The sequence below is a fragment of the Chrysochloris asiatica genome, unplaced genomic scaffold (assembly GCF_000296735.1).
Source record: "Chrysochloris asiatica unplaced genomic scaffold, ChrAsi1.0 scaffold00064, whole genome shotgun sequence".
NCBI lineage: Eukaryota > Metazoa > Chordata > Mammalia > Afrosoricida > Chrysochloridae > Chrysochloris > Chrysochloris asiatica.
In genome coordinates this window covers 5,214,635-5,225,210 of record NW_006408582.1, presented here as the reverse complement: position 1 = coordinate 5,225,210, position 10,576 = coordinate 5,214,635, and the positions used below count along the sequence as shown (strand labels likewise).

The following is a 10,576-nucleotide window of genomic DNA, read 5'->3' as shown; positions in this document are numbered from 1 at the left end:
TCTCTCATACTTCGGACATATTGTCAGGAGGGACCAATCGCTGGAGAAGGATATCATGTTTGGTAAGGAGGAGGGTCAGAGAAGAAGAAGACCCTCAGCGAGATGGATTGGCAAAGTGGCTGCATCAGTAACCTCAAGCGTGGCAACAGTTTTGAGGTTGGCCCAGGACCAGGCAGTGTTTTGTTCTTTTGTGCATAGGGTCACTATGAGTCGGCACCAACTCGATGGCACCTAACAACAACAACAAACTTTGAAAAAATAAATTTGTTTGTTAGAGCTTAAAAAAAAAAGTAATATGTATTATTCAAATTGCTAAGATTTTCCTGTTTGTTTTTTTGTACTAAATCTTTGAAAAATGTATGTTTTATGTGTAAGGCCCACATTAATAACATTCAGGCACATTTTAAGTGTTGAATAGTCACATGTGCTTATTGGTTGCCTTATGAGATGAGTTTTGTGTATATTATACTTGAAGGTACACTTCAAACTCAGCTCTAAACAGTCTTTCTAGAAAATATCATTCTTCCCATGGTTAAAAACAGAGCAAATCAGATGGAAAGGGAAAAAATATGGCTAAATACTCAGTTTAGGCTTCAATTAAGTAAACAAGGAATTAAATTGAGGGTTTTCATAAGTCTAGTCACATTCCAATCAAGCAGTTGTCTATCAGGGGGACCTCCAGAGAGATTATCAGGATTTCCAACAGGTATGGGATAGAACAATAAAGAATTTGGAGGTCAGGCACTACTCAAGAATGTCTGGCAATAAGTCTGAATATGGGAAGTTAACTCCATAAAGAAGGGAATGTTATCTTTTGGATTTGGCACTTAGAAGAATGTCTGACATATAATCTTGTGAGTCTGAATTTCCATCCTGAGATTTTAGGACTGTGTTCCAATCCCAAGAAAGACCTGGGGTACCAGGAAAATTCATACACCAGAAATATAAGAAGGACGAAGTTTGCACCTACAAGAGGTACTGCTAGAGTTACACTGTTGCAGCCAAATCAATGACAGCACTTGAGTTCATTCCTGAGGACTGCAGAATATTGTTGTAAGAGTTCAGTTTATTTCCCACTTGAATTCATCCAGAGACCCCTCTAGGCTCACCCATCATGGGCAAGTTGGAGGAATGTGGCAGTAGAGCATCAGAACAGGAAAAAATGAGAAAAGACTAAAAGCCTTCACTTTGTTGTTAAGTGCCATCAAGTCTATTTGGATTCATAGGGAACCTAGGATTTCCGAGGCGCTGTTGGTGAGTTTGAATTTCTGACCTTGTGGTTCAGACTGACCCTGCAGTCCAGTACTTATCCTACAGCCCCAATTAAGAGCTTTTTTAAAAAATGATAGTACTGTCTTGGTATTTTCAATCTCCTTACATGCATGTGAAAGCTGAACCATAATGAATAAGGAAGACCAGAGAAGAATAGATAACATTTTAATTTTGGTATTGGTCAAGAATATTGAAAATACCATGGACTTCCAGAACAAACAAATCTGTCTTGGAAGAAGTAGAGACATATTGTCAGGAGGGACCAGTTGCTGGAGAAGGAGGTCATGTTTGGTAGGGTGGAGGGTCAGAGAAAAAGAGGAGGACCTCCAACGAGATGGATTGTTCAAGTGGCGACATCGATGGACTCAAGCATGGCAACAGTAGTGAGGTTGGCCCAGGATTGGGCAGTGTTTCGTTCTGTGCATAACGTTGCTATGAGTCGGTACTGACTCGATGGCACCAAGCAACAACAACAACAGCAAAATCTTGATTTAATAACCAACCCAAACCAAACAATGGTATTGAATTTATTATGGTTTAAACAACCGTATGGGACAGAACAGATCTGTCCCATGGAGTGTCTAAGGAAGTAATCTTTATGAAAGCAGACATCCTTATCTTTTTCCTTAAGAGCACTTGGTGGGTTCTTACTACCAACCTTTTGGTTAGTGATTCAGCGCTTTAGCCACCATGCCACCAGGGCTCATTTGCCTTGTTAACTAGCTTTTAAAACTTAAAAACCTGTGTTTTTAAGAAGAACCTATGTTGATATGGTATAGACCTGCTGCTTTTGAGAGGCAGTTAAATAGAAAATAAGGTTTCAGTGATTTTTATTAATCGTTCTTTATTTCATAAATTTTTCTCTGTCTAGGACAAGTATCTCCTCAGAACAAAGTGCCATCCTTTTTCATGTATACTAAGACAAAAATTTAAAGTGAAGGAAAATCATAAAATGAAAAAGTCCTTTTTTTCTCTTTTCTCTGTATAATTCGGAGAACAAACAACAAAATGTTTGTACATCTATGCTTCTATTTCTGGGCGTCTGGTAGCATATTGGTTACGAGTTGGGCTGCCAACTTCAAGGTCAGCAGTTTGAAGCTCCCAGCGGTTCCGTGGGAGAAAGATGAGGGGTTCTGCTCCCGTAAAGATTTACAGACTCAGAAATCCTGTGCAGGGTCACTATGCGTTGGAACCGACTCCAAGGTACTTAACAACAACAACAAATTCCTGGGCCTCAGCATTTTTCTCTATATAACATGACTGAAGTTCTTTTTTTTGCAATCTCTTTGCTCTGAATCCATTGCAATATGGATTATTTTGAGTTTCTTTTTATGTAGACTCAGCAAGCAAAATAATACAGTGAATAATTTAGGTGATTTTTACTAGTAATCCAACAGATGATATGGTATATCATCTGATAAACAGCTTATCCACTCAGTGTCTCCCAAGACATATGAATAGTGATGAAAACTGATCAAATACTATCTTGGTTCTAATGAAAACATTTATCAGAAAAAGCCCATTTTTTACAAATGTTGAATAGTAACTTAAAACATGTTTGACATCAAAAGGCCCTTTTTTTTATTAAATTAAGCTCAACAGTCTTTCCTTGTCTAATTTATGCATCACTGCCACAACAAAGTTTTCCGAATTCCTTTTGGCTCAAGGTACTAATTCAGCATCCTTCTAAATTAAACAAATAGTTTGCAAGAGGCTTACAAAGCAAATACGTGAAGTAAATGTTGAGATCAGAAGTAATACCTCATTCTTCACTGTTGCAGTGTCAGAGCCTCAAGGAAATCATGTGAATAACCTGGAAAAAGATGAAAAATTACTATTGGAGAATTTAATTTCTATGGAACTGAATTGACATGCTTGGATTGTTACTGTTGTTAAGCGCTGTTGAGTCAATTCTGACCCATAGCAGTCCTGTATAGGATTTCCAAGAAGCACTAGTGGGTTTGAACACCCAACCTTGCAGTTCAAACTGACCTTGCAGTTCAGAGCATTATCCTACAGCACCACACTAAGACATATTTTATTAGCTGATTGTTGAAGGCTCACAGATGTACAAAGAAAACGTTTATCAAAATTTATAAATATATAAGCCACTTATGAAATATTTTTATGCTCTTGTTTATATTTGCTATATGAATGTGCAAAATTCTTTTTTAATAGGAGTCTAGATATGATATGAATAAAAGGTTTCTGTAAAGAAAATAGGTAGAATAATTTTCCAGTAAGAATTTTTAGCATATCTAAAAGCCTGTATTTTATTTCAAAGGAATTTTTATGTCATATATACAGTATTCTTATATTAGAGCATCTCAATTTTCCTGTCGGAGTCAGTTTTCAACCTATCCTTGGGTATTCCTGGCTCTTCAACTTCTGAGCTGAAACAAGATGAAGTAAGGTTTCTAAAACAAATCTGTGTTTGTTGGAGTGTTTCCACAGTGTTTCTTGAACTATTTTTAGCTACTGCTGCATTGAAGAGGAAAAAGGAGCAAGGAAAAAATGCTTAAAAATTAAAGTGATCATATCATTTTCAATTAAATATGCTTATAATTTAAAATTTTCAGTTTCTACCTTCAGTGCATAAATATCTTGATTTCTTTCAGAGTAATCAGGCTGCTATTTACTTCTCTCTTTTCTTCCTTCCTTTTACTCCCTCTTTGTTTTTCTTCCTGATCAGTTTCATTTCATGTCATTTTCTTTCTTTTTGAAAATCTGAAAAATACAAAATGTTATAAAGAAACATAATAACAATATTCATAACCTTCGGTACTAAGAAAGAACCACTGTTACTAATTGACTTCTGTTACTAATTGACTTATTTCCTTCAATCTTTTGATTACTTTTCCATGTCTTTTTTTTTAATGTTCATTAATGTAACTTTAGCAAAAAAATCATCTAAAATATTCTAAATTATCACATCATTGAATTTATTACTGATTCTACTTAACAATAGCAACAATGTGGTACATGGGAATTGACAAAAACCTAATAAACATTTTCACCAGGCAAAAGAAAAGGTGATTCCATGAATATTCTCTGTATTATCTGTTCTATTTGTACCAATGTATCCCTCTTACTTACCAATAATACATGCCACAGTTGTCAGTGTGACTTACTAGTTGTAATTCATTGGCCTCTTCCCCACAGTCCACTCGCTCAAACCCCGAAACTCTCTGTTCTTTTACAAGAACTAGGCTTTGCATTAGAGGACCTACTACTACCTTTCCCAGTTTATTTTCACCTCCCTCTTATTCAATTGTGATAGCAGCTTGGCTGTGTCTTTTCTCTTTTTGCCTTGACTGTAGAACAAATTTTGTATTACATGGGTAATTATAAAACCCCTGCTAGGTTGTAAATCCTGCTTGCATTCATGGTCATACTAAACCAAAGACTTTTAAACCCTCTAGCCACCAAATTCGTGCTTACAACTAAATTTGTTAACTTTGAATTAGTCTTAGTCCTAATTCCCTAATTTTTTTGTCTGAATGATCCATTTAAGAAAGGTTTCAGTTTAGAGTTTCAGTGTCAATAGACCAGCAACGTTTTAAAGCCAGGAATCAGCAAACTGATTCTGACTTTTCCTGCAAAAGGACAGATAGTCCTCTAGGCTTTGTGGGCTATGTGATTGTCACAATTACTCATCTCTGCCACTATATTACAAAAACCACTCTACCCTTTATGTACATGAGTGTACACGATTATTCCAAAACACTGGACTATAGCATCAGGCCTTAGTTTGCTGACCCTTATTTAAACCATGAATCTCTAAAGCACTGTATGGTGACAAAAGTCCATTTAAAAACAAAGCTAAATATATACTTTACAGCCACACCTAAATGGGAATTACATATACATTGTTGTTATTAAGTGCCATTGAGTCAGTTCCAACTCATAATGATCATGTGTAGGGTTTTGGAGGAGCAGCTGGTAAGTTTGAACTGCTCACCTTGTTGTTTACAGTGCAGTGCTGATCCACAGAGCCACACCAGAAGGCATATATATATATAAAATTTTAAGGATTTACATATATAAATGAAAACTGTCAAAATATTCTGAGTGATAACAAAAATCCATAAATCATGAAATAATGACTGACTTTTTTTATTATGTAAAAATTAAGATGGGGAAAAACACCATAACTTAATATAAAAGATGTCAAACTGGAAAAAAATAATAACAATGTATATGGCTAGCAGTCATTATGATTTCCATACACCATTTAAAATAATTTGAATAACCCCAAAGAAAAGAAGACAAAAGTATTTTTTAAAAATCAGGAAAATATATATGATGTCCAGCAGACAGAAAGAGATGCTCAATATAAGTAACTAATAATATTCATAGTAATGTGTTGTGTGGTATTAGTTAAGTATGATCATATTTTGAAGATATTACACTTTTGGTTCCAAACTACTACAGTAAAGCAAATATTACAATAAAGTGAGTGACCAAAGTGTTTTGGTTTCCCAGCATATATGAAAGTCATTTTTATGCTATAATCTATTAAGAAAGTCCTACACTATATAGAATAAGCACTGGACCTCAAGGTTGTTATGAACTGAGTCAGAACTGATTCAGTGGCACTTAGCAAAGAAGCAATGCAGCATTGTCTTTTAAAGAAAATGAAAATCCTCACAACTGGATCAGTAAAGAACATCATGATACAAGAAGAGAAGATTGAAATCGCCAAAGACTTCATTTTGCTTGGCTCAAAAATCAGTGCTCAGAAAAGCAATAGTCAAGAAATCAGATAACATATTGCACTAGGCAAATCTGTTGTAAAAGACCTCTTTAGAGTATGCAAAGTCCAAATGGGGGACCATGTCTGACTTCACAAGAGGTAAAGAGAATCAAATTCAAAATCAGCCCAAGACTGTATTCCTATAATGTGGAGACCAGACAGCCTTCCACCCTACCACCTTCTTTGCCCTACTCTGACATCGACCATCCTTCCCACTGCACTCTCTGCTTCACATCTAGGTTCGTTAATCCATTGCAATGGCCACGCAAAACTCATAATAATACTATTATGGGGTTTATTAGGGAAATTAACTTCTAGGATCAAAACCAATTCAAGAGGCAGCAGTTCTCCAGTCAGGTACATCACTTGTCTGCCATACTGCAAGCATGCCTCACTCTTGTTTTCGGCCTCTCAGCCATGTGGCCACTTGGCCTCTGCCTCAGTCTGTGAGCCTAGTGCCTGCAGCTGCTCTGTCTCTCCATGTGACTGTCTCTGTAATGATCTTCCTTCTTGATGGTTTTGCGATCTTCCATCTCTGTTTCTGTTGTGGCTCCTTTTAAACCTATCTGAAAGACAAAATTAAACAATCCCAGATTTAGAGTCCTATATACCATATTTGCATGGTCCCACTGTATCACTTGTGGTGCTGTGGGTTCATGTGCTGGACTGCAAAGTCAATTTGAACTGCAAGGTTGGCAGTTGGAACCAACTCAGGGGCACTCAACAATAACAGAGTGTTAAAGAGCAAAAAGGTCACTATAAATGCTAAAGTGCATCTTACCCAAGCCATAGGATTTTCAGTAGCCTCATATGTATATAAAAGTTGGAGAGTAAATAAGGAAGACCATAAATTACATTTGAGTTATAGTCTTGAAAAATATTGAAAGTACCATGGACTGCCAGAAGAACAAACAAGTCTGTCTTGGAAGAGGTACAGCCAGAAAGTTCCTTAGAAGTGACAGTGGCGAGACTTCATCTCTTGTACTTTGGACATGAGGTTAGGAGGGTCCAGTTCCTGGAGATTGACATCATGCTTGGTAAAATTGAGGATCAACGAAAAAGAGTAAGAACCCCAACAAGATGGCAGCAATGATCGGCTCAAACAAAACAATTGGGAGGATGGCATAGAAACAGGCAGTGTTATGTTCAGTTGTGCATACGGTCACTATGAGCCTGAACCAATTCCAGGACACCTAACATCAGTAGAACTTAGAATATCCATATGAAAGGGTTTCAATAAATGTACTGTGAATAAATAAATGCATCAAGTTGCTTGAGAAAAGTGTGAATGATTAATGTAACTCAATTGCACATTTCTTTTTCATTGAAATCTTACTAAGGAAGTAACAGAAAATAGTATTTTATCAACAATTAGTAGATCTATGGAGATCTAATTTAGTTGACTCAAAGCATATCAGGTACAGTCTTTGATGCTCTACTTCATTTTTCCTTCAAGAACTTAACAACAGTTAGTGTTATTTTAATTTGTTTAACCTGTGTTCGTTAAGTGCTCCATTTGTTCAACATCAGAGATTGCTTTCAGCAATAACGAACGGTTTTGAATATATAGGGCATATTGTTATAAATGTTTGAAACTGTCAAGAAGGTATTTCAAGAGAAATGCTTTTTCAAAGGAAGGAAGTTAGTAGGCCAAAGATCATACTCCCCTATTCACATAAGGAGATGAATTTCATGATTTGATAAACTGAAAAAGTAAAATAAGGCAAATGACAAACTGGATAAAATGATATATTTTAAATACTTTATTGATAATAGACTTTTTAAGGAAGAATTATTGGTTAAAAACAACTTGGATTTTTACTTTGGACAAATATTATTCAATATAAATATCAAATGTACTAGGCCTGCATGTTCAATGAAAGGACAAAAGTTTATTATTCTTGAGTTCATCATATATTTTTCATATTTATTTTAAGAAAATGCAAGACACTCACTAAAAATTCCATGTTTATTTCAGGGGCTACACTAAGTATGAGACCTGCTCCCATCCCAATAGAGGACCCAGAATGGAGACAAACACCTCCCCCAGTATCTGCCACATCTGGCACCTTCCGACTAAGACGGGGTAGTCGATTTACCTGGAGAAAGGAATGCCTGGCTGTCATGGAAAGGTACATTTTCCCTTTCCCATGAAAAATGTCTGAAGCATAGAAAACAGATAAAGTTTGGTCATTTGTACAGATGGCATTTCAGTCTAGAAATTTGGAAAGTGGGTTTCATTTCTACAGCATTTTGGACATGGTACCAAGGAGGTTTGAAAAAATTTGTGGAAAAATTCCATTGTCTTATAATTACATTTTCCATGAACTTTTTGAAGACCCTTGTATTGCTGAAAAACAGCATTATCTTAGCATTTACTATGTTAAAACTGTAGTTAAGGGGCCATGATGATGCAGTTTTGACCCACCAGCTTACTCCTTAGGAGAAGAGACCTGGTGATCTTCTCTAAAAATGAGAGCCTAGGAAACCCTATAGCCTCACTATGAATCAGTATTGACTCAGCAGCACACAACAACAAAGCTGTAGCTTGCATCTAAGAAACCCTGGTGGCACAACTGCTAATCAAAATATTGGTGGTTTGAACCCACCCAGTAGCCTCATGAGAGAAAGACATTGATAGTCATCTCCCACAAAAATTACAGCCTAGAAAACTCTGGGGGGCACTTTTGCTATGACATGTGGGGTCACTATGCATGGAATATCAACCTAACATTACATAACAGCAAGAGGAATTTAGCATGTATCAGTTTATTTATAATTTATAAAAGTGACCTCAGTAATTTAGGAGCTTTAATATAAGTTTTTATTGTTTTAGAAATTTGTATAAAATTGTATTTGCCAATTCAACATTTTTTATTTTTACTGTTTAGTGAAGGAGTCCAGGTATTTTACTGTGGGTTAATGCACTGGACTGCAAAGTTGTTTGAACTGCAAGGTCAGCAGTTCAAGCTCACCAGCTGCTCCTGGGAAACCCTATATATGGTCGCTATGAGTCGGAAATGACCCGACGACACTTAACAACAAATTTAGTGAAACCAGTTATACCAGTTATGCAATTACGTTGTGCAATCATCACAAATCTCCACTACTAAATTTTTCCTCACCATAAACAGAATCAGTGCTTTCTAAACAATGCTTACCTTTTTCTCTCTCTTTCATACCCTTGGTAACCACTATTAAACTCTGATCCCTATACATTTGAATAGTCTAGGTATTTCCTATTTGTTGTTTTTGTTATGTGCCATCTATTCGGTTCTGATTCATAGCAACCCTGTATAGGGTTTCTGACTTTGCAGTTTAAACTGACCTAGTGGTCAAGAGCTTATCCTACAGAACCATACCAGGACTCAGTTTCATATTGGTGACATCATGTAATACTTGGAACTATTGTGAATGATGTGGTAAAAAAATTTTTTGTACTTAGATGTCTATATATTATATTTTGGAAAAACGATTTGAAGTCTTAATTTCATCAGAAATGTTGGATAATTCGTTATATATGAAATCACTAAGACAATTTTCTTCAGTAAAGGAGTATGGTATAAATGCACTTGTGCTCCAAAAGTTAGAAATGTATGTTTTGACTTTGATTTGGTAATTTATCCAATGACTTTAGCACCAGTACACCTGATCTATAATAGGTACTCAGTACTTTTTTTCACTGGAATTTGACCTTAACTTAAGTCTTCCCATCTGAAATGGTACAAATGAATAAAACATGATCTTGAAACGCTAAATATATTTAGTGTAGACCCTATATTATAGTTATCCTGTTTGTCTTATAACTGTAAGTTATATTTACAGAGATTTTGTGGACAGTTTTATATGCAATAAGGTAATACTTTACCATTAGGAAAATCTTTGTTTCCTAAGATTAGATGTAGAAAAAATAAATTAGCTAAAGGTAAAAAGCAATTGATTTCATATTGAGATGCCTCTCTAATTAATAGAAAAGAATGTAATAGAATGCTTAAAACTAGGTTTGATTTCTAAGCTGATACAGAGTACATATTTACATTGAGCCAACTTTGTATTATTTCAGTAAACTAGTCTGACTAGAAGTTCTTGTATGGCACTGTAGGATAAGAAGTAGACTGCAAGGTCTCTTTGGAAAAAAAACTACCAGCTGCTCCTTGAGAACCCACCAGCTGTTCCTTGAGAACTCTATGCTGGGTTGTTATGAGTTGGAACTGACTTGACACTTAACAACAATTAGTGTGACTAATAGGGTGGCATAATGGAAGCTCATTTGAGTTGGTGTCAAAAGATAATGTGTAGGGCAACTTAGACATTGGATACCTAAAATGGGGGTGCTATAAAGGCACGAAGTGGCTGGCTTACAAGTTTTCAAGAGGGAGTTTAGTTTCAGAGCGAAGGAGGAAAGGTAGAATCTCCACTGAAGCATTTTCATCCTGTCTAGATGAGTCTGGTTGTATCATCTGCATATCACAGGTTGTTAATGAGTCTTCCTCCAATCCTGACACCACGTTTTTCTTCATAGAACCCAGCTTCTCATATTATTTGCTC

At 36.0% G+C, this 10,576-nt stretch overlaps 1 protein-coding gene across 4 annotated transcripts in view; it reads left to right on the top strand.

The window, feature by feature from the left end:
- Nucleotides 1-10,576, top strand: part of HMBOX1 (homeobox containing 1) — a 271,437-nt gene that overhangs the window by 187,473 nt on the left and 73,388 nt on the right. For all 4 annotated transcript variants that reach the window (XM_006864338.1, XM_006864337.1, XM_006864336.1 and 1 more), the window contains one exon: nucleotides 8,007-8,160. In XM_006864338.1, the coding sequence (XP_006864400.1) occupies nucleotides 8,007-8,160 (154 nt within the window). The remainder of the gene's footprint in view (nucleotides 1-8,006; nucleotides 8,161-10,576) is intronic.